Raw genomic sequence first — 25,250 nt, forward strand, 5'->3', positions numbered from 1 at the left:
TGCTCCATACACCTCATACACACATGGCTCCGCTCCGTAAACACATGGCTCAGGTCTGTACACTTTGTACACACAGGGATCCGTTCCGTACACCTCGTACACACGCGGCTCCTCTCCGTACACCTGGTACACATGCGGCTTCGCTCCGTACACCTCGTACACACACACGGCTCCGCTCCGTACACCTCGTACACACATGCGGCTCCGCTCCGTACACCTCGTACACACACGCGGCTCCGCTCCGTACACCTTGCACACGTGCAGCTCAGCTCTGTAAACACAGGGCTCAGCTCTGTACGCCTCGTACACGCGCGGCTCCCCTCCGTACACCTCTCGCGTGCGCAGCTCTGCTCCATACATCGCGCGCGGCTCCGCTCCGCACACCTCGTACACACACGGCTCCGCTCCGTACACCTCGTACACACACGGCTCCGCTCCGTACACTTCGTACACACACGGCTCCGCTCCGTACACTTCGTACACACACGGCTTCGCTCCGTACACTTCGTACACACACGGCTCCGCTCCGTACACTTCGTACACACACGGCTCCGCTCCGTACACTTCGTACACACACGGCTCCGCTCCGTACACTTCGTACACACACGGCTCCGCTCCGTACACCTCGTACACACACGGCTCCGCTCCGTACACCTCGTACACACACGGCTCCGCTCCGTACACCTCGTACACACACGGCTCCGCTCCGTACACCTCGTACACACACGGCTCCGCTCCGTACACTTCGTACACACACGGCTCCGCTCCGTACACTTCGTACACACACGGCTCCGCTCCATACACCTCGTACACACACGGCTCCGCTCCATACACCTCGTACACACACGGCTCCGCTCCGTACACCTCGCACATTCGCGGGTCTGCTCCGTACACCTCGCACACACACGCAGCTACATCCATCCTGTAAACCCCTCCTGACCCCACACATACTTTCCTCATCCAGCACCATGACAACCAGCACAGCAGAGTCCCGCATACAATACAATGATGGCTGTGTGCACAGGACCTGTGATGAAGTCACAGGAGGGGAGGAGTCAGGGGGTCACATGATCAGGGGCCTCTACTGAAACCCCTGACTCCTCCCCTCCTGTGACCTCATCACAGGTCGTGTGCGCACAGAGCAGGGATTTATCAGTGAGGGGCTGGCGCTGCGGTGGCCGGTGGGTCTAGGAGGGGGAGGAAAGGGTTGATACATGGGGGCGTGGCGCTATGGTGGCGGATTATAATGGGGCAATTTTCCCTGGGCTGGTGGGCCCCCCCACACCACTGGTCACAGACCGCTCCCGGCACTTTATCCCCCGGAATACTGTGATCGAATGCGATCACAGCATCCTGGGAGCAAGCAGAGGGCTGACAGCCCCTCTGCCTTTGGATCGGAGACCCCCGCGGCGTGACGATCGCTGCTATGGCAATCCGACAACACCCGGGTACCAGAGCTGAGAAACTTCCTGTCATGCGCAGTGCATGATCAGGAAGTCTCTCAGGTCAGTGTGCAGAAAGTGCAGCGCTGACAGCTTCTATAGCATGCAGATCTTCATCTGCATGCTATAGTCTAAGCGATCAGCCTGCAAAAAATGATTGTCCCATGGTGGGACAACATGTAAGAGATAGAATGAAGTAAAAAAAAAGTTTAAATAACTGTAAAAATATTTTTAAAAAATCTATATTCTATAATTGTAAAAATATTTAAAAAATAAAAAAAATCAATATTCTATCACTAAATAAATATTTGAATTAAAAAAATCTAAACAATAAAGTACACATATTTGGTATCGCTGTGTCTGTAATGACCTCTCCTATAAAACTGTCTCACTAGTTGACCCCTTTAGTGAACCCAGTAAAAAAATAAGCAAAAAACAATGCTTTATCATCATACTGCCAAACAAAGTGTAATAACACGCGATCAAAAAGACGGATATAAATAAACATGGTACCGCTGAAAACGTCATCTTGTCCCACAAAAAAAAATAAGCCGCCATATAGCTCCATCACCTGAAAAATAAAAGTGATAGCTCTCAGAATAAAGCAATGCAAAAATAATAATTTTTTATATAAAAGTTTTTATTGTATAAAAGCACCAAAACACAAAAAATGATATAAATGAGGTATTGCTGTAATCGCACTGACCCAAAGAATAAAACTGCTTTATCAATTTTACCACACGTGGAACGGTGTAAACGCCCCCCCCCCCCCCAAAAAAAAAGAAATTCATGAATTGCTGGCTTTTGCTCATTCTGTCTCTCAAAAAACGTCATGTGCCAAAAAATGGTCCCGCAAAAAACAAGACCCCACATGACTCTGTGGGCCAAAACATGGAACAATCATAGCTCTCGAAATGTGGTGATGCAAAAATTATTTTTTTGCAATAAAAAGCGTCTTTTAGTGTGTGACAGCTGCCAAACATAAAAACCCGCTATAACGCCTCTTTCACACTTCCTGATATTTCCGGTACCGGAGATGTCAGTGTCCATGTGTGTAATACTTACGGCACACGTGTGGCATGCGTGTGCAGCATCAGTACCACATGGACGGGCGCCAGGGAAGAAGCGTTACAGTAAGCACTGTTCCCCGGCGCCGGATGCTGATCTTGTCATTCTCCCCTGCTCTGCGGGCGATCAGCACAAGAAGGGGAGACTGATGAGAGCTATAATCAGCACCCGGCGCCGGGGAACAGCACTTGCTGTAATGCTTCTTCCCCGGCGCCGATGCGTGTCGCATGGATGACATCCATGTGTGCTATGCGTGATGGATGTTTTGTGGCCAGCGACGACATTGAAAAACGGACATGTCAGCATGTTTTGCCCATGGACACATGGTCTGTGGAACACACTGACATGTGCACAGAGCCATTCACTTGAATAGGCAAATAGCGCTCCGTTCCTCCTGAGTCTCTTCGCATGGCTGTCCAATGGTATAAAATTCTGTGACATACCCATGGTGTCAATATGATCACTGCACCCCTAGATGAATTCACTGAGAGGTGTAAGTCATAAAATGGGGTCACTTATGGGGGGTTCTGCTGTTTTGGCACCTCATGGGCTCTCCCAGTGAGTCATGGCACCTGCAAACCATAACAGTAAAATCTGGCGCTGCTTCCCTTCTTAGCTCTGCCATGCGCCCAAACAGTGGTTTACCCCCACATATGGGGTATCAGCGTACTCAGGACACATTGCACAATAATTCTTGTGGCCCAAATTCTTCTGTTACCCTTGGGAAAATAAAAAATTGGGGTCGAAAAGATCATTTTTGTGGAAAAAATGATTTTTACATTTTTATGGCTCTACGTTATAAATGTGTGTGAAGCACTTGGGGGTTCAGAGTGCTCACCCCACATCTAGATAAGTTCCGTAAGGGGTCTAGTTTCCAAAATGGGGTCACTTGTGGGGGTTTCCACTGTTTAGGCACATTAGGGGCTCTCCAAACGTGACATGGCGTCCGATCTCTATTCCAGCCAACTTTGCATTGAAAAGTAAGACTATGTGCACACGGAGTTTTTTGCCTCTGTGGATTTTGTAGTGAAAACTGCAGAAAAATCTGCAGGATTAAAGTCCTGTGGTTTATCTGCGGTTTTACACCTCATAATGGATGAAAAGAATTGACATGCTGCGGATTGTAAACTGCAGCAAAACCGCGCGGAAAAATCCGCAGCATGTGCACAGCGGTTTCCAGTTTACCATTGAAAGCAATGGTACTGTACAACGCAGCTAAATCTGCTGCGGACCAACAGGACCAGAAACGCTGCGGATCCGCAGCAGAATCCGCACCGTGTGCACATGGCCTAAAACGGCGCTCCTTCCCTTCCGAGCTCTGCCATGCGCCAAAACAGTGGTTCCCCCCCACATATGAGGTATCACCGTACTCAGGACAAATTGCACAACACATTTTGGGGTCCAGTTTCTCGTCTTACCGTTGGTAAAAAAAAATAAATTGGATTTGAAGTAATTTTTTTTGTGAAAAAATGTAAATGTTCATTTTTTTGAACATTCCAAAACTTCCTGTGAAGCACTTGAAGGGTTAATAAACTTCTTGAATGTGGTTTTGAGCACCGTGAGGGGTGCAGTTTTTAGAATGGTGTCACTTTTGGGTATTTTCTATCATATAGACCCCTCAAAGTGGCTTCAAATGTGATGTGGTCCGTAAAAATAAAATGGTGTTGTAAAAAGGAGAAATCGCTGGTCAACTTTTAACCCTTATAACTTCCTAACAAAAAAAAATTTGCTGCTCCCAAATTGTGCTGATGTAAAGTAAACATGTGGGAAATGTTACTTAGTAAGTTTTTTGTGTGCTGTGTCTCTGTGATTTAAGGGCATAAAAATTCAAAGTTGGAAAATTGTGAAATTTTCAAAATTTTCGCCAAATTTCCGTTTTTTTCACAAATAAATACAAGTTATATGAATGAAATTTTACCACTGACATGAAGTACAATATGTCACGAGAAAACAATGTCAGAATCACCGGGATCCATGGAAGCGTTCCAGAGTTATGGCCTCATAAAGGGACAGTGGTCAGAATTGTAAATATTGGCCGGTCATGAACGAGCAAACCACCCTTGGGGGTAAAAATATGGGGGAACCACAGAAGTTCGGATCTCCCCACTTCTCCCTATTGCTGCATTCCCTCTGGATCAGTCCGTCATTGTTACTGTCAGTGACATCTGTGATCTGTATGTCAGCCCTTCTCATGCACAGCACCATGGAACCAATGGTGCTATATAAATAATAATAATTCGTAAAAATACGATGTATGAAAATAGAAACTAATCCGCTCAGAAAGCAGCGGAACGAGATAAGAACCAAACCGCCAGGATTATGGGGTTTTTTGGTCGCTGCAACATTGGAAAGTGGCATCAATAAAAACCCCTGGGGGCAAAGAATAACCCTCAGCCCCCGAAAAATGAGAACTCTACAGGAAAATGGCGACGTGATATGTATCTTATCACAACTGTAGAATATAGACTCCAGTCTGGTTCTTTGACCCCTAAAAAAAGGAAAGGAAAAAAGTTCTGGCTGTTACATCTATGACTGTAGAGCAGTGACTGTCATCTTCTGCTCATGCGCACAAGTGCAGGCCGGGACGGTCCAGCCCTGTATCCATGACTCCCCACCAGTCTGAGCCGCTCGGGCCCTGCTCTCGTTTCCCTGTGCTATGGCGCCATCTGGTGGCTAAAAAAAAAACACGGCTGTAGCTGTTATTCCACGCTTTGCCGCTGTGTGGCGATTCCCAGCTCCGGACATACTTTGTTGATGGGAAGCACATTCTCTTCCGAAAATAAAGCATTAAAAAAAATCAGTTACCAAATCAATGATGGCGGCGTAGGGCGCATGCCAGTAGTGGTTGTGCAGGAAGACGTCCGGTGACGTCAGTAGCCCTGTTCTGTTCTTCTGTCTCATGGCGTCTTCTCTCTCATGGCGTCTTCTCTCAGGGGGATGTTCTCCGGGCAGCCTCCCGGGCCTCCGCCGCCCATGCAGCCTGGAGCAGGGCCTGGCCTGATGTCCACTCCTCCCGGGGCGAAGAACACCAACAGCACCCTGGTGGACGAGCTGGAGTCCTCGTTCGAGGTAGGAACGTGCAGACTGGAAACTGGGGCCGTCCGACTACAACTCCCAGCATTCCCTGATGACGTCAACATGCTGGGAGTTGTAGTTCCACAGCAGCTGCACAGTCTGCACTGCAGATGATGGAGGAGGGACAGGTGTATATTAGTAGTCTGCAGCCTCACTACAAGTCCCAGCATGCACACAGGACACTGGTTCTTCTCTCCCCCAGCTCTGGAGCACTGCAGCCCCCCCCACAGCAGCTCTGGAGCACTGCAGCCCCCCCCCCCCCCCCAGCAGCTCTGGAGCACTACAGCCCCCCCCCCCCCGAGCTCTGGAGCACTGCAGCCCCCCCACAGCAGCTCTGGAGCACTGCAGCACCCCCCCCCAACAGCTCTGGAGCACTGCAGCCCCCCCCCCCAGCAGCTCTGGAGCACTGCAGCCCCCCCCCCCCCCCCGCAGCTCTGGAGCACTGCAGCCCCCTACCCCCCCCCCCCAGCAGCTCTGGAGCACTGCAGCCCCCCCACAGCAGCTCTGGAGCATTGCAGCCCGGCTCTGCAGCGCCCCCCCCCCCCCCCCAGCTCTGGAGCACCGCAGCCCCCCCCCCCCCCCAGCTCTGGAGCACTGCAGCCCCCCCACAGCAGCTCTGGAGCATTGCAGCCCAGCTCTGGAGCACTGCAGCCCCCCCCCCCTGGCTCTGGAGCTGTATACCTAACATCTTGGTCTGAGGGAAGAGATGATTTGTATTTTGCCTCCTCTATGGCAGACCCCGCTGACTTCTGTAACGGCGGCTCCGGTGTATTACCGGGGAGTTAGATGGAGGGGTCTGCAGGCCGCCATGTCGGGAACACCGGGGTCTATGCACCACAATAACCAGCATTCCCTCTGTTCTAAGGGTGTGCTCACATTTCGCTCTGTCACCGTTCCTTGTCCCTGTTGGGGCTTATGTCCGAACCTCCCCGAAAAACGGGTTTCGGACGCATGAGCTGACGGGGCCATAGACTATAATGGTGGTGACAGGGCGAGCGTGGGCTCTGACGTGCGTCATTTTCAGGTGTATGTGACTACTGGAGGCGGCCGCTCGGACAGAGGAGACTGTGTCTAGTAGGTGTACACGCCCGAAAATGATGGACGTTCGAGCCCATGCTCGCTCTGTCAGCACCATTGTAGTCTATGGCCCTGTTGGCGAATATGTCCGAATCCTGTTTTGTGGGGGACGGTGAAGTAACCATCGACAGCGCCGCTGACCGGGGGGATAGACGCAATGTGAAGGCACCCTAAGGTATGTTCACACTGAGTGAAAAACAATTGGAAAACTTCCTATTAATTTCTATGGGAAATCCTCTGTGCTGTTCATATGATGAGGGTTTTCCTTTTACAGTAGCTGCTGTTTTCATTTCTATGTCATGAATTGATAGGACACATGAAGATTAGACACGTTGTAATACATCAGAGAAATCTGCTTCTTTCTTATTCTCAAAATCCCATTACTGAGACAGGAGAAGACAGTTCACTGTAGAGAGGAGGGGGGAGGAGCTCTGCCTTTAGCTCCTCCTCCCTCATCTACATAGAATCTTATCGGCACCAACTGTCTTCCGTCTCATTAATGTAACAATGAATTCCGATTTTAACCAAGAATTGATTATTTTTAAAGTGATCAGTCCAGGAGGAGAAGAAATCAGATTTCTCTGAAAACATAGTTGTTGGACTTGTTTCCACTCAAGAAAGTATTGTGTGAACGTGTCCTAATGGTTTCCAGTGGTTTGTTAGGGTGATGCTGGGTGCGGCCACACAGAGACTTTTTCCATCACACAAGTTGGCGCAGTCTGAGATCGGTTACTGACTTAGGATAAAAGCCAAACCAGAATCTGTTTGCTGACACATGTTTGGAAGGTGTAACTCCTCCTCAGTGCAAAGCATGAGATCTGATTTGGTGTATGAGAGGCATCTGACTTGGGTCTACGGGGTAACAATCTCCATGTTTAGAGTGACATGTCTAGAATGCCAGTGTAAGGAGACTTAAAGGCCATACAATGCTCCTGGGAGGTATGTCACTCTCCACAAAGAGAGATGCCACCCTTTAGACCTCAGTCAGAGGCCTCTCCATACAGCAAAATTAGATCTCATGCTTTGCACTGAGGAGGGGTAATATCTCAAAACACGTCTGCAAGTTGAGATTTTGGTTTGACTTTTATCCAAAGTCATATGGCAAGGCTCGTTAAAGGGTCGATACTTAATTTTAGGATCGCTACTTCCAGTAGATGGCGCTAGAGTTCAAGTCCTCTTACTCTCTGAAGAGACAATTTGCATATTTAATTTCCCAGAGGAGCATTGTATGGCCTATAAGCCTCCTTACCCTGGCATGTCGCTCTCCAGGAGGAGAAACAGGGCACTTACATGTAAGTGCAGCCAATTTACATCTATGGTGTCTAACCTGTTAGGAAATCACAACTCTCTGCATGTGAAGATCAGCTCTCCACCCTCCTGTCAAAATCATGGGCGGACATACCGCCGGTTCAACCTGTGCAACTGCACAGGGGCCCAGAGCCTCCAGGGGGCCCTGCAAGGCGGCTAATGAGGAGGGCAATTTGGCCGGTTTCTCCGGGCCCGAGGGGCAATGATATGATGGGGTGATGGGGAGAAGGCCGTGATGGGGAGAGGGCAATTATGGGATGGTGGGGAAAAATGAAATGATGATGGGGTGGTGGGGGAGAATGCAATGATGGTGGTGGAAAGGGCAATGAATGGGGGAGGTGGAGGTGGTGGAATGGGCAATGATGGGAGTGGTGGGGGAGAAAGCCAAAATAGTGGTGGGGGAGAAGAAAATGATGGAGGTGGTGAAGAGGGCAATGATGGCTTGGGGGAGAGGACAATAATGAGATGTGAGGGGAGGAGAACAATGAGGCGTGTGGGGGATTGGGATGGGAGGAAGGGGGACTTATAATTGCCTTAGGAACAGGGGGAGGTGGAGGAAGACATTATTATTATTACTTACTATGTCTAACACAGTCCCTAATTATATAGTGTACTCACTAATTCTGTATAACATCATCCTTAGTTACATAGTTTCCTCTTTTATTATGTATAACACCGTCCCTTATTACGTACCATCCTCTCTAGTTATATATGGTGCCGTCCCTTATTATATACCTTCCTCTGCTGTTATGTACAGTGCTGTCTCTTACATAGTGTATTCTTGCCCTCTTTTATTACATAGTCCCCTCTCTTTTTAGATATAAAATGACTGCTGATCGAGGAGCCGGTGACCAGGCTACCAGTCCATCAGCAAATCCATTAGAAAAGAAGCTTTCCCATGCTCCATCAGCCATCATTGCATTATACAGCTAACAAGACAGGACGGTAAGTAATAAAAAACAGGGCTCTATATAATTCAAAATGCAAGGGACCGTACTGTACATAACGAGAGGGCACACTGTAAGGGACAGCAATATACATAATAAAGGAGATTATGTAATATATATACATGTATGTGTGTGTGTGGCTATATACACACGTAGCTTTGACGCCATAAAAGGAGGGGGGCCCAGACACATTTCTTGCACAGGGGCCCCAAGCTGTCAGTGTCCGCCCCTGGTCAAGATCACACCTCACCACTTGTACGCTTGACCCACTCCCGTCCCACCTCATCCCTAACCTTGCCACAGTCTTCATCCCAACTCTAACACACCTCTTCAACCTTTCACTTACAAATGGTGTCTTTCCCTCTTAATGTGTACAAACTGTAAAGCGCTGCGTAATATGTTAGCGCTATATAAAAATAAAGATTATTATCCTTTAAACATGCCTCAATCACACCCATCCTCAAAAAGCCCTCCCTCGACCCATCCTCTGTGTCTAACTATCGCCCGATATCTCTTCTCCCTTATGCCTCAAAACTACTGGAACAGCATGTATATCTTGAACTGTCCTCCCACCTCTCCTCCTGTTCCCTATGTGATCGGTTACAATCTGGCTTCCGACCACATCACTCAACTGAAACTGCCCTAACTAAAGTCACCAAGGACCTACTAACCGCCAAGAGCAAGCGACACTACTCTGTCCTCCTTCTCCCGGACCTGTCTTTCTCCTTTGACACCGTGGACCACTCTCTCCTGCTACAAATTCTCTCATCTCTTGGCATCACAGGCTTGGCCCTATCCTGGATCTCATCATACCTAACAGACCGAACATTTAGTGTCTCCCTCTCACACACCACCTCCTCACCGCGCCCCCTGTCTGTTGGTGTTCAAGGCTCAGTTCTAGGACCCCTACTCTTCTCCATCTACACCTTCAGCCTGGGACAGCTCATAGAATCCCACGGTTTGCAGTATCACCTGTACGCCAATGACACGCAGATCTACCTATCTGGACCTGACCTGACCTCACCTCCTTACTGACCAAAATCCCACAATGTCTGTCTGCTGTTTCAGCCTTCTTTTCTGCTCGCTTTCTCAAAGTGAACATGGACAAAACAGAATTCATCATCTTTCCCCCATCTCACTCTACTCCTACACCAGACCTATCCATCATTGTCAATGGCTGCTCGCTTTCCCCAGTCCCGCATGCTCTGTGCCTTGGGGTCTTCCTCAACTCTGCCCTCTCTTTCAAACCACATATCTAAGCCCTTACCTCCTCATGCCGCCTCAAACTCAATTATTTCCCGGATCCGCGCATTCCTCAACCATGAAACCACAAAAACACTAGTGCATGCCCTTATCTCCTGCCTCGACTACTGCAACCCCCTACTCTCTGGCCTCCCCTCCAGCACTCTGGCACCACTCCAATCCATCCTGCACTCTGCTGCCCGACTAATCCACCTGTCTCCCCGTTATTCCCCAGCCTCCCCCCTATGCCAGGCCCTTCAATAGCTTCCTATTGCCCAGAGGCTCCAGTTCAAAACCCTAACCATAACATACAAAGCCACCCACAACCTGTCTCCCCCATACATCTGTCACATGGTCTCCCGGTACCTAATCGCACGCAACCTTCGATCATCTCAAGATCTCCTCCTCTACTCCCCCCGTATCTCTTTCCCACCACAACCACATACAAGACTTCTCCTGTGCTTCCCCCATACTCTGTAACGCTCTGCCGCAACACATCAGACTCTCACCAACAACGGAAACCTTCAAGAAGAACCTGAAGATCCACCTGTTCCGACACACAACCAGCACGACCTGCTCTACCCTCTCCTACTGTATCCTCACCCATCCCTGTAGACTGTGAGCCATCGCGGGCAGGGTCCCCTCTCCTTATGTACTTGTGTGTCCCTTGTCTTACAAATGTTTATTATACTTGTCTATATTTCTCATTTCACATGTAAAGTGCCTTGGAATAAATGGTGCTATATAAATGTATATTAATAATGTGTTAGGGCGTGCTGGGAGTTGTAGTTTTGTAACAGCTGGAAATCACTGAAATACGGAAGAAATTGTTAGTGTTTCCAGTACTCGGCGCATTGGGACAACGTCTGGTCTGTGCGCCCTGAGCTATACACAGCATCCCTTACTACAATGTTTCTACTTTAGGGGTGTTTCACCCCAATCCTTCCCTGACTGCCCGGCCGTGCATGGAGATCAGACATGTCCCGTCCTCTTCTGGGTGCTTGCAGGGCAGCCATGTTCCTGCCCACTGTCAGTTTCATGGTTTTCCGCAGCTTGTTGGAGATGGCAGCTGTCACTCACACTTGCTCCACAGAGAAGGACTTCTAGTCGGGGCAATGCTGTAACATGGCCGCCTCAGAAATGGTATAATCCATTGTAGATGTAATTCGTTTTCCTCTCTATTACAGGCTTGCTTTGCTTCTCTCGTGAGCCAGGACTATGTGAACGGCACAGACCAGGAGGAGATCCGCACAGGTAACATACGCCGAGATGCTGAGTCTCTGTCGTTTATAGGGATTTTACTTCTTTTACCAAATTTATCCAAATAGCTCTCCATACAAACCAGGTGATGGCACCATGGCTCAGAGGTCGTTATTACTCATTATTACCTTTTTTGATGCTGCTTTGGCTTTTGTTGTCTAAATTACATAGTGGGGAAAAAAGTATTTAGTCAGCCACCAATTGTTCAAGTTCTCCCACTTAAAATGATGAGAGGCCTGTAATTGACATAATAGGTAGACCACAACTATGAGAGTCAAAATGAGAAAACAAATCCAGAAAATCACTTTGTCTGATTTGGCAAGAATTATTTTTCAAATTAAGGAGGAAAATAAGTATTTGGTCATCTAAAAACATGCAAGATTTCTGGCTCTCATAGACCTGTAACTTCTTCTTTAAGAGGCTCCTCTGTCCTCAACTCATTACCTGTAGTAATGGCACCTGTTTGAACTTATCAGTATAAAAGTCACCTGTCCACAACCTCAAACAGTCACACTCCAAACTCCACTATGGTGAAGACCAAAGAGCTGTCGAAGGACACCAGAAACACAATTGTAGCCCTGCACCAGGCTGGGAAGACTGAATCTGCAATAGGCAAGCAGCTTGGTGTGATGAAATTAACTGTGGGAGCAATAATAAGAAAATGGAAGTCATAAAAGACCACTGATGATCTCCCTCGATCTGGGGCTCCACGCAAGATGTCACACCATGGGGTCAAAATGATCACAAGAACGGTGAGCAAAAGTCCCAGAACCACAAGGGGGGACCTAGTGAATGACCTGCATAGAAATGGGACTGCCGTAACAAAGGCTACTTTCAGTAACACACTATACCGCCAGGGACTGAGATCCTCCAGTGCCAGACGTGTCCCCCTGCTTAAGCCAGTACATGTCCGGGGCCGTCTGAAGTTTGTTAAAGAGCATTTGGTTTATCCAGAAGAGTATTGGGAGAATGTCATATGGTCTGATGAAACCAAAGTAGAACTGTTTGGTAGAAACAAAACTAGTCGTGTTTGGAGGAGACTGTATGCAACTCCGCATTCTAAGAACACCATACCTACTGTGAAGCATGGGGATGGCAACATCATGCTTTGGGGCTGTTTCTCTGCCAAGGGACCAGGACGACTGATCCGTGTACACGAAAGAATGAATGGGGCCCATGTATCGTGAGACTTTGAGTGCAAATCTCCTACCATCAGCAAGGGCATTGCAGATGAAACGTGGATGGGTCTTTCAGCATAATGATCCCAACACACACCACCAGGGCAACGAAGGTGTGGCTTCGTAAGAAGCACATGAAGGTCCTGGAGTGGCCTAGTCAGTATCCAGGTCTCAACCTCATAGAAAACTTTTGGAGGGATTTGAAAGTCTGTGTTGCCAAGCAACAGGCCCAAAACATCACTGCTCTAGAGGAGATCTGCATGGAGGAATGGGCCAACATACCACCAACAGTGTCGCCAACCTTGTGAAGAATTACTGAAATCGTAATTGGATTTGTTTTCTCATTTTGACTCTCATAGTTGTGGTCTACCTATGATGTCAATTACAGGCCTCTCTCATCTTTTTAAGTGGGAGAACTTGCACAATTGGTGGCTGACTAAATACTTTTTTTCCCTCACTGTATGTGAAGAACTACAGATCCAATGATTCCTCTTCCACCACACAGACATTTCTTATAGTTAAAAAGTAATTACTCACATAACACAGCTCCGGTACTGAAACTGTTCAGTCTGCTGCCCAGCTTGAGAAACACAATCCATTAAGAGACATGGAGGCTGAGGAGAGATGTGGGATCAGTGGAAATGAGAGGTTTATGATGTGTGACGGCCTGTACTCGATGGTGGGGAGATTACAGCGTACTGGACGTAATACAAGGAGGGAATAAATGCCAGGAGCGTGGAAATGTGACTGCATTTGTGTGAGAGTTTAGATAAATCACCATAAACTCATGTGAGCTCCATTTATACTTTTTTTTTTTTTTTTTTCTGAAAGTGTCCGTTATTCCAGATAGGCACAGAGACGTAGCAGACGGTCCCCTTACTGCTGAAATGTTTTGAAAGCGCTTTACTGCAAATGTCTGTCTACAGCCCCAGCCCAGGGGTCCATGCTGCGTCTGTTATGTGGTAGCACCAGTCTGAAACGTTCCCGGTCTTCTTCTCTCCTCCTCAGGTGTTGAACAGTGTATTCAGAAGTTCCTGGATGTGGCCAGACAAACAGAATGTTTCTTCCTACAGAAGAGATTACAGCTGTCTGTCCAGAAGCCGGAGCAGGTTATTAAGGAGGTGAATATCCTACTGTGAGGACCATGTCATCTCCTCACTACTCCTAAGGATGATGTCTCCATAGCAAACTGGCTTATCTCAAAGAGGTCTCCAGGACTTAAACCCCATACACATTTGATTAATGTCAGCTGAGCCCACTGATATCTCCAGGATTGTCCCACAGTCTGTGTCTGGAATTCCTCTGACAGTTTGTTGGGGGGGCATAATGAAATGGAAGGTCTGATTTTTGGCCTGCCGATCGCATTGTCTCCCTGAGATAATCTGCAGCCAGACGTGCCAGGCGATGGCTCCCTCATAGAAAACGCGGGACGCGCGCCTCTTGTGTATGAGAGAGGCGGCTGGAATGTCTGCCATCTGAATGATTGCTCAAAAAGAGACTGTTGGCGCTGAAGACTGTTCCAACCATGAACAGGCGCTTGGTGCACCATTGGTGTGGCCAAACAGTTCAGTGCACCTTTTCACATACTTGTTTTCACTTTTATCAGCGCCCTTTTACTGACTTTATAAAGCCAGAGCTGTCAATCAAAATAGAGGGGGTGAAGATGGGGGAAAACAAGCAGGTGGGAAACTGCACGGGACTGTTTGCCACATCAGAATAGTAATTCTCTGCTGACAGATTCCCTTTAAACATTCATGACCTGTCCTTAGGGCCCGTACTGATTAGTGCTATGAAAGGGCCAAAGCTGCAGCCCCATTCACCGCCACACTTGTATGTACAGGGCTGCAATAAGGGAGTTGTGCCACTAAGTCTGAGTTCACACGTGGCGTTGTTTTCGCGTTTCCGCGGCGGTTTTAACCGCTCGATTTTGCCGCGAAAACGCGAAAAATAAGCATCCCATGCATTCCTATGGGATTCCGCAATGCTGTACTAATGCTGTGGTTTTTACCGCGGCGGAATCGCTTCGTGGTAAAAACCGCAGCATGCTCATTAATTTGCGGAATCGCGGCGATCCCGCACCCATAGGAATGCATTGTTCCGTTTACTTTCCGCATGTGGCTGTGCACACCATGCGGAAAGTAAGCAGAGCATTTGCGGATGGTACCCACGGTCCAGAGTAGAGGAGACTGTCCTGTAAAAAATAGAATTTAAAAATAAAAAATATTGTTATTCTTACCTTCCGGCGTCCCGCGCAGTCTTCCCGCTTCTCTTCACGCTCTCGTTCCCAGTAATCCTTTGCGAAAATGCCCACGATGGCGTCCGCTCTCGCGGGATCGCGAAGTCTCGCTGTCATTCGCGCGACGTCATCGCGAATAACCGCGAGACGTCACGATCCCGCGAGAACTGACGTCATCGCGGGCATTTTCGCAAAGGATTACTGGGAACGGATGCGCGGGACGTCGGAGGGTAAGAATAACACCATTTTTTATTTTTTTTTTTACATTTTATCTTTTACTACTGATGCTGCATAGGCGGCCTCAGTAGTAAAAAGTTGGTCACACTTGTCAAACACTATGTTTGATGAGTGTGCCCAACCTGTCAATCAGTTCTCCAAGCGATGCTACAGATCGCTTGGAGAACGCTAGCACTTTGCAAGCTAATTACGCTTGCAAAATGCTAGTTTTTCCGCGGGAAAATCGCGGGAATTTAAAATGCGATTTTCCCGTGGACTGGAATTCCGGAATTCTCGCGGTAATTTCCGCGAGAGTTCCGGTACGTGTGCACTTAGCCTTACAGGCATAACACGCTATATAAGACATGTGCGGCCCCATCCAGCCCTGCCCAAGAAATAAAACCGTATATCACTTTACCTGGAGGGTTATCTATCTACCTGTGTACCCTAACAGACCTTACTGTAAGACAACATGGTCGCTCAGGTGGCAATAGTATCCATTGTAAGGCTGATGGAGCGCTGTGGGGGAACTAAAGGTTATGTCCACACTTTGCATGTTTGTGGCTGATGTCCCGTGTGGATTTGCATGTGGAAATCCAGAAAGTAATACAGTACCAGCTAACTGACATGATAAATCTCATTTATACAGTTAGGTCCATATATATTTGGACAGAGACAACATTTTTCTAATTTTGGTTCTAGACATTACCACAATGAATTTTAAACAAAACAATTCAGATGCAGTTGAAGTTCAGACTTTCAGCTTTCATTTGAGGGTATCCACATTAAAATTGGATGAAGGGTTTAGGAGTTTCAGCTCCTTAACATGTGCCACCCTGTTTTTAAAGGGACGAAAAGTAATTGGACAGATTAAATAATTGTAAATAAAATGTTCATTTCTAGTACTTGGTTGAAAACGCTTTGTTGGCAATGACTGCCTGAAGTCTTGAACTCATGGACATCACCAGACGCTGTGTTTCCTCCTTTTTGATGCTCTGCCAGGCCTTCACTGCGGTGGTTTTCAGTTGCTGTTTGTTTGTGGGCCTTTCTGTCTGAAGTTTAGTCTTTAACAAGTGAAATGCATGCTCAATTGGGTTGAGATCAGGTGACTGACTTGGACATTCAAGAATATTCCACTTCTTTGCTTTAATAAACTCCTGGGTTGCTTTGGCTTTATGTTTTGGGTCATTGTCCATCTGTAGTATGAAACGACGACCAATCAGTTTGGCTGCATTTGGCTGGATCTGAGCACACAGTATGGCTCTGAATACCTCAGAATTCATTCGGCTGCTTCTGTCCTGTGTCACATCATCAATAAACACTAGTGACCCAGTGCCACTGGCAGCCATGCATGCCCAAGCCATCACACTGCCTCCGCCGTGTTTTACAGATGATGTGGTATGCTTTGGATCATGAGCTGTACCACGCCTTCGCCATACTTTTCTCTTTCCATCATTCTGGTAGAGGTTGATCTTGGTTTCATCTATCCAAAGAATGTTCTTCCAGAACTGTGCTGGCTTTTTTAGATGTTTTTTAGCAAAGTCCAGTCTAGCCTTTTTATCCTTGATGCTTATGAGTAGCTTGCACCGTGCAGTGAACCCTCTGTATTTACTTTCATGCAGTCTTCTCTTTATGGTAGATTTGGATATTGATACGCCTACCTCCTGGAGAGTGTTGGTCACTTGGTTGGCTGTTGTGAAGGGGTTTCTCGTCACTATAGAGACTATTCTGCGATCATCCACCACTGTTGTCTTCCGTGGGCGCCCAGGTCTTTTTGCTTTGATGAGTTCACCAGTGCTTTCTTTCTTTCTCAGGATGTACCAAACTGTAGATTTTGCCACTCCTAATGTTGTAGCAATTTCTCGGATGGGTTTCTTCTGTTTTTGCAGCTTAAGGATGGCTTGTTTCACCTGCATGGAGAGCTCCTTTGACGCATGTTTCCTTCACAGCAAAACATCCTAAATGCAAGCACCACACCTCAAATCAACTCCAGGCCTTTTATCTGCTTAATTGAGAATGACATAATGAAGGGATTGCCCACAAATGTCCATGAAATAGCCTTGGAGTCAATTGTCCAATTACTTTTGGTCCCTTTAAAAACAGGGTGGCACATGTTAAGGAGCTGAAACTCCTAAACCCTTCATCCAATTTTAATGTGGATACCCTCAAATGAAAGCTGAAAGTCTGAACTTCAACTGCAGCTGAATTGTTTTGTTTAAAATTCATTGTGGTAATGTCTAGAACCAAAATTGGAAAAATGTTGTCTCTGTCCAAATATATATGGACCAAACTGTACGTTGCTGATCATTTTTGTGCAGAAATTGACGCGTTAATCCGTGTTGTGGAATTGTAGATTTCACTTTCTGCAACGCATAGTCTGAAATCTTTTTCAATTTCTCAACAAAACAGCTCATGTTACATACTGATAAGATGCAGAAGAATCAAATGCAAATCTGCTATTCATGGAGATATCCTACAGGGATTGTCCAGAAGGATTAGAAAACCATGGCTGCTTTATTCCAGAAACAGCTGTCCACGTTAATTTCCACGAAGCTGAGCTGGAGTACCAGACATTCCTGGCTGACAGATATGACACTTTCTAGAAGAAAGTAGCCATGTATTTTAGATCCTAGAAAACCCCTTTAAATATAACCATAGTAGACATCAGGGCTATGGAGTCGGTAAGCCAAACCTGCGACTCTGACTCCTCAATTTCCCTTACACCGACTCCACGACTCCGACTCCCACATATATTGCTTATATTTAAGTGAAAAATTTATTGTAGTACAATGTGAACATCAGACATTTAATCATTTCTATGATCCAATAATCAAGATATTTAGAACATAATATTTATTGGAATACAACTTTAGAACACAAAAAACTGTAATAAATTGTAAATATGTAATACACTGTATACATGTACATGTATACGGTACAGACCAACGTTTGGACACACCACCTCATTCAGAGTTTTCTTTTCATGACTATGAAAATTGTAGATTCATTCTGAAGGCATCAAAACAATGAATTAACACATGTGGAATTATATAAAGTGTGAAAGAACTGAAAATATGTCTTATATTCTAGATTCTTCAAAGTAGCCACCTTTTGCTTTGATTACTGCTTTGCACACTCTTGGCATTCTCTTGATGAGCTTCAAGTGGTAGTCACCAGAAATGGTCTTCCAACAGTCTTGAAGGAGTTCCCAGAGATGCTTAGCACTTGTAGGCCCGTTTTCCTTCACTCACCCCAAACCATCTCGATTGGGTTCAGGTCTGGTGACTGTGGAGGCCAGGTCATCTGGTGTAGCACCCCATCACTCTCCTTCTTGGTCAAATAGCCCTTACACAGCCTGGAGGTGTGTTTGAGGCCGTTGTCCTGTTGAAAAATAAATGATGGTCCAACTAAACACAAACTGGATGGAATAGCATGCCGCTGCAAGATGCTGTGGTAGCCATGCTGGTTCAGTATGCCTTCAATTTTGAATAAATCCCCAAGAGTGTCACCAGCAAAGCACCCCCACACCATCACACCACCTCCTCCTCCATGCTTCACGGTGGGAACCAGGCATGTAGAGTCCATCCGTTCACCTTTTCTGCGTCGCACAAAGACACGGTGGTTGGAACCAAAGATCTCAAATTTGGACTCATCAGACCAAAGCACAGATTTCCACTGGTCTAATGTCCATTCCTTGTGTTCTCTAGCCCAAACAAGTCTCTTCTGCTTGTTGCCTGTCCTTAGCAGTGGTTTCCTAGCAGCTATTTTACCATGAAGGCCTGCTGCACAAAGTCTCCTCTTAACAATTGTTGTAGAGATGTGTCTGCTGCTAGAACTCTGTGTGGCATTGACCTGGTCTCTAATCTGAGCTGCTGTTAACCTGCGATTTCTGAGGCTGGTGACTCGGATGAACTTATCCTCCGCAGCAGGGGTGACTCTTGGTCTTCCTTTCCTGGGGCGGTCCTCATGTGAGCCAGTTTCTTTGTAGCGCTTAATGGTTTTTGCCAATGCACTTGGGGACACTTTCAAAGTTTTCCCAATTTTTCGGACTGGCTAACCTTCATTTCTTAAAGTAATGATGGCCACTCCTTTTTCTTTACTTAGCTGCTTTTTTCTTGCCATAATACAAATTCTAGCAGTCTATTCAGGAGGACTATCAGCTGTGTAGCCACCAGACTTCTGCACAACACAACTGATGGTCCCAACCTCATTTATAAGGCAAGAAATCCAACTTCTTAAACCTGACAGGGCACACCTGGGAAGTGAAAACCTTTTCCAGTAACTACCTCTTGTAGCTCATCAAGAGAATGCCAAGAGTGTGCAAAGCAGAAATCAAAGCAAAAGGTGGCTACTTTGAAGAACCTAGAAAATAAGACATACAGTATTTTCAGTAGTTTCACACTCTTTTGTTAATTATATAATTCCACATGTGTTAATTCATAGTTTTGATGCCTTCAGAGTGAATCTACAATTTTCATAGTCATGAAAATAAAGAAAACGCTTTGATTGAGAAGGTGTGTCCAAACTTTTGGCCTGTACTGTGTGTGTGTGTATATATAATAAACACACACACTATGACTTATCTCGGCTAAGAGAAACCCTAGACCCTCAGGCTTCATTCACACTATGGGCGTAGCCAGGATCAAACCTAGGGGGGGAGGCAGAATCTCATACTGTTCCGCAGAATTTCATACTGCACACCTCAGCTGCTGCAGAACCTCATACTTCACACCCCTACACTTGAAAATAAAGCCTGCATCTTAAGAAGATGTGGTGATGAATGCAGTCTATTTATTCCAACTATCAGTTGATGTTACTGAAGACGAGCAATGCCTGTCCTGGGCGTCCTTTTGGGCAGCTATGAGATGTACCTGACTGGTGCTAAAAAAAGGAGTGTAGTCTGTGTGCTATCCAGCCTTCATTCTTTTTGGTACAGATGTGATATGGATAAATGGATATATAGAGCAGATTTCTAATCTACTTTTGCTATTGAAAACATTATCTATGAGCTCGTGATGCGGTTTTTTTAAAAAGCTGATCTGCTTTTGCAACTGAAAAACGTATCCTCAAAAAACGCTGGAAAAACGCTGTGTGTGAATGTAGCCTTAGATCAGGAATAGAACAGCCATTTATAGGACATTTCATAACTTTCCCAAATTCCTATGAAAAAATATTCAGCACATTCTGCATTGAACTACTGTACCCAATTTATTATATATTTTAGGAGTCGGAGTCGGTCCATTTTATACCGACTCCAACAAAATGAGCACCGACCACGACTCCGACTCCACAGCCCTGGTAGACATAATAGCAAACCTCCTCCTGCCAGGAAGCATTGTTTGCTGTTTGCCATCATCAAACCCTTGCTACAATATAAATTGCCTTTTTTTTTTTCTACATTTGCTCCTGATAGGATGTGACAGAACTGAGGAGCGAGCTGCAGAGGAAGGAAGCGCTCATTCAGAAGCACCTGGCTAAGCTACGGAGCTGGCAGCAAGTCCTAGAGGAGATTAATGGTCCGCCTAAGAAGCCAAGCGAAATGCCACAAGGGCCTCTGGCATTCCTGGAGCAAGCCTCTGCCAATATCCCTGCGCCAATGAAGCAGACGTGACCTGAAGGACAAATTGTAAAGAATATTTTTGTTTGTTTTTTTTTATACTATATTTTGGAAAGGTGAGTCAATTAAAAAATGCTTCTATAAACTGGTGTATTTCAGTGTTTCTTAATGTTTCCAAGTGTCAGATTCAAAAAAGCTAAAATACTCTGTCCTGCGCAGTAAGTGTCACATGTATGACGGGCAGAGAACTGAGGTGGTGCAAAAATAATAGAAGTGTCCATCTGAGTACATGATAGAGAAAGGAAAGCGTACCTTGTGCAGATCGTAGTAAGAAAAAACAGAGTTTGGGTTGTTTTTTACCTGAGCCTGTTGTGTCAGAGCAGGCACAGCGCTGAGGAATAATGAGGCGATTCTGATTTTCTGTTGCTCCACCTGCTGGACTCTGACATCCAGGCAGAAATCCAAGGAAGGGAGAAAAATCGGGGTTTGGTTCAGTGCTGCCATGGATGATGAGGTGATGTACCACTGGGGTCATTGTATAAAAGCTTTCATCGTTGCTTCGTGTTTCGGAGACGGTCTAGCCCCTTCATCAGGCTGGACTATATACACGATGAATACCCATGATTTTATACACTCCTATAGAACATATATCAAATGAATCCAACTTGTGATCTGTTGGCAAATTAGCTGACACCCAGACCAGAGGGTGCTACCGTTGAAATAGAAAGAACGGTCTTAGTTGCAACAGATCCTTATAATTGTCCATCTGGAAATGAGAGAACACAATTTCTGCATTAGAATCCAGGCTTGTGCTCACAGGCTCTGAGTTGTGCAAAGCTGCCGCACATCTGCCTGGTCCTTAACCCCTTTCCGACATTGGGCATAATAATACGCCAATGTCAGACAACCTCCTTTTGATGTAAGCCCACTTCTTTTCCAGCACGTCAGCTGTTTTGAACAGCTGACATGTGCCCAGAACAGCCGCGGTTGGAATCGCGATCCACCCTCGGCTATTAACCCGTTAAATGCCACTGTCAAACTCTTGACAGCGGCATTTAACACGCACTTTCGGCAAGCGAGCCGGAAATCCGCCTATCGGTGACCCCCGTCACGTGATTGCGGGTCACCGATGGGTTGGCATAACTACCATAGGTCTCCGGTAGATATCTATGATTGTCACTGCCGTATTGCTATGAGCGCCGCCCTTAGAGAAAGCTGGCCACCCCGGCGAAATGCACGTCAGTGACTTCATCCCAAGTAGAATATTATCTCAGACTAATGAAGGCACTATTCGTATATCCACCGCCACGCTACTCCCCGTCAGATCTCTGATTGAGACACGGGTAATGAGATTTAGGGACTGGCGGGCTGATATCAATCCTCACATGGTCTCCTGACACGAGACATGAAGAAGAGCGATCTTAATTGCAGCGCAGACGATCCCCGTAGTTAACACCGACAGGTGGATCGGGGATCACCGGCATTCATACTTACTACACTATTGCCAGACGGCGGCACAATTGCCTATCTTTAGTTTGCAGTTGTGCAACTAGCAGAGTGGTTTGAGTTGCAGTGCCGATGATACCCCCAGCCGACACCGATGTACTTCTCTGCCCACAGCTTTACAGTGCCACAATTATGTATCTGCAGGTAATACATAATAATAATTATCCAAGTGCTGCATAATACAAGCCTCTGAATTTAATACAATAACGGGAACGTTTAGGGTGTGACATCAATGATGGCAATCCAACATCAAGCCATTGGATCTTCTTAATGCCCATATTAAATTGAAACCCAGCCTATTATTATAGGATCAGTGGCTGGGATATCATATCATAATTCTGAGACAGTCACTTGGGAACTAGTGATCATAGTGGTGCTTATAAAATAAATACTATGATCCAATGTACATCTTATGATGTATGATAATTTCATTTAAATTTAATTTTAATTTATGATTTATAATAAAGGACAATTTTATTAAAAACTCCCCTTCCCCTATTTCCCCCTTTTCTTCCTTATTTAAGGGTCAAGCCAGGACATGTTGTACAGTGCTGTGAAAATTAATTGGGACAAAGCATTTTTTTAAGTAAAATCGTAAGTTGGTTACCAGTCAGTGATTCAAACCAGTTTTAACTGCTTTGAGCAGGTGTGAGTGCCAGTTCAAAGCAGTTAAAACTGGTTTGAATCACTGACTGGTAGCCAACTTACGATTTTACTTTAAAAAAATGCTTTGTCCCAATTAATTTGCACAGCACTGTACATGTATTTCTGTTTGAAAGCCAAAGAAATATGGGACTGCTCAGAAGAACAGCATACTTTGATTAAAAAGTTGATTGCAGAGGGTTAAATTTATGAAAAAGTGCAATAATAGGCCATTCAGCTAAAATGATCTCCAGTGCTTTAAAATGGAAAGCCAAACCAGAGAGACGTGAAAGGAAATGGAAGAAAAGCCAGGAGGCAAAGACTCAGCCAATGATCAACTCCCAGATGATCACAGACAGTCTCATGTTACCTGTGAGCACTGTGACAGAAGACGCCTGAGTGAAGCTAATATCTTAGCAAGAAGTTTCTGCAAAGTCCCACTGTTAAAAAAGACATGTACTGAAGCGGATACAGTTTGCCAAAGAACACATCAATTGGCCTAAAGAGAAATGGAGAAACATTTTATGGACTGATGAAAGTAAAATTGTTCTTTTCCAGGACGTTCCTCCTGACAGCACCATGGAGGTTTTCCTCCTCCTGACAGGGACAGGAAAGCACACAAGAGGATAAAAGGCCCCTCTTCACCCCAATTCCCTCAGTGTTTTTCCTGTCTCTGCATGGAGGAATGCACAAGGGGAAGTTTGCTTACCGGATGGGCCCAGGGGGATCATGCAGCTTGTCCAATCCTTCCCCCTGTCAAGGAATCCGGGACTGACACTTCCCTGGGTGGGAGTCCCTCAGCCTCGGAGATCAGTGAGCGGACGAGGCTCCTCAGAAGAGCCGCTTCCTCCCACAGGGAGGCTCTCGGCTCCGATACCGGTCGGCAAGTCATCGCTACTACCGGAAGTTGCGCGGTGGAGAAGGCCGTCGCAATTCCAGTGACGTCAGAGCAAGACGTCGGGGCAAAAGGTCGGTGTGCGTTCCAAAAAGGAACACGGAATTCGGCAAGACAGGTGGTGCCTTCCCTGAATCTCGCGGGGGACAGAATAACAGCAGTGCAATGGAGAATCCGGGCAGGACTGAGCAGGAAGGGGTAAGGGCGCTGTGCGCAATCCGCTGCCTCTGATCACAGCCCCTGACTGGTTCCCTCTTTTGCGCAGAAAAAGACAGAAATCAGATTTCGCACCAGAGAGAAGGAAGATTTTCTAAGGGGTGTTGCTGGACTCCAGTCACAGAACATCTTTCTTGCCAGTAGAGAAACAGAAATCGGTGAGGAGCAGAATGAGAGAGCTCCTGAAAGGTCACGTTTCCATCATATCCACAATGAGAGTTTTGGGCCTCATGATGGCTTGTATCCCCTGTGTTCATTGGGCACAGTTTCACTCGTGCCCTGCAGAGAGAGGTCTTGTCAGCCTGGGATTGACGACAGTCTACCCTTGACAGAAAAACATCCTTATCCCCGGCAGAAAGGAGGTCACTACTTTGGTGGATTCAGCCAGGAAACGTAAAAGTGGGAATTCATTGGATTGCCTCTTCATGGCTGGTAATTACCACGGACTCCAGCAAGTAGCGATGCGGAGAGCACCTGGTAGGAAGTATTCTCCAGGTAGAATGGCCATCGGACATGCGTTCCAGGTCTTCCAACTACAGAGAACTCTACGCTGTGTCGGAATCCCTAAGATTTAATCGAGCACTGTTAAGGGGCCAGCACGTCAAGATTCTGTCGGACAATGTGACGGCGGTGTCCTTCCTGTGTCTCCAGGGGGTCCCAGACATTGAATGCTCCAGGATATGGCAAAAGAGATTTTTTTCATGGGCATAGAAGACAGTCCGACAGCAGTTCATCTCGAGGGGGTCTCAAAATGTTGTGGTGGACTACCTGAGCAGATGAAAGGTCTGGCAACGAAATGGGAGCTAAACGAGGTGTTCCTGTACTTCTGTCATCTCTGGGGAAGGCTTCAGATAGATCTGTTCGTGACCAGGAAAAATGCAAAGACAGACGGATTATACTCGCTGAACTCATCATACCATCCAGAAGCCGTCGACGCATTAAGTCAGAGATGGAGACGGTCCCTGTCCTACGCTTTCCCCCCCCATAGCACTCATTCCTGCCATCCTCCGGAAGATACAGGAGGATCAGGCGAAGGTACTTCTGATCACCACGTACTGGCCAAAAAGAAGTTGGTTTTTGCTGCTGCTAACTATGGCATTAGAAGACTTGGTTCTGCTTCCATGGAGTAAAGACCTCATCTATCAGAGCCCAGTCTTCCATGAGGATCCGGAAAGGCTTCATTTTTCAGCTTGGACCCTGAGCAGGACATCCTGAGAGCTTGGAGGCTGTCAGACCAGGTTATAACCACAATCCAGGCCAGTAGAAAGCCAGTTACTTCTGCAATATATTATAAGATCTGGAAGATCTGTTTTTAGAGTGCCAGTTCTGACTTTATTGCGGGGAAGCCCGATATCCCAAGCGTTTTAGACTTCCTTCAGGCTCGT

General features: G+C 46.6%; 1 protein-coding gene and 1 long non-coding RNA gene across 3 annotated transcripts; one reads left to right on the top strand and one right to left on the bottom strand.

The window, feature by feature from the left end:
• Positions 1–1,867: 1,867 nt before the first annotated feature.
• On the bottom strand, positions 1,868–5,409 carry LOC141088511 (uncharacterized). The gene is made up of 2 exons (XR_012231965.1): positions 5,316–5,409; positions 1,868–2,013 (listed from the first exon to the last, which is right to left on the bottom strand). It is a non-coding gene; the product is annotated as an uncharacterized lncRNA (long non-coding RNA).
• LOC141088510 (mediator of RNA polymerase II transcription subunit 28-like) lies at positions 5,277–20,751 on the top strand. 2 transcript variants are annotated; one of them, XM_073574636.1, is made up of 4 exons: positions 5,277–5,579; positions 11,347–11,413; positions 13,606–13,718; positions 20,463–20,751. In XM_073574636.1, the coding sequence occupies exons 1-4, from the start codon at positions 5,427–5,429 to the stop codon at positions 20,658–20,660; spliced, it is 531 nt and encodes a 176-aa protein (XP_073430737.1). In that variant the 5' UTR covers positions 5,277–5,426; the 3' UTR covers positions 20,661–20,751. The 2 variants fall into 2 exon arrangements, 1 of the variants encoding a protein (XP_073430737.1); XR_012231964.1 differs by lacking the exons at positions 13,606–13,718; positions 20,463–20,751 and adding an exon at positions 8,789–8,915 and having other exon boundaries at positions 5,442–5,579; positions 11,347–11,415.
• Positions 20,752–25,250: the final 4,499 nt, after the last annotated feature.

Source organism: Dendrobates tinctorius, unplaced genomic scaffold, assembly GCF_039654945.1.
Source record: "Dendrobates tinctorius isolate UK_male_01 unplaced genomic scaffold, ASM3965494v1 ptg000039l, whole genome shotgun sequence".
In the NCBI taxonomy this organism is placed as follows: domain Eukaryota; kingdom Metazoa; phylum Chordata; class Amphibia; order Anura; family Dendrobatidae; genus Dendrobates; species Dendrobates tinctorius.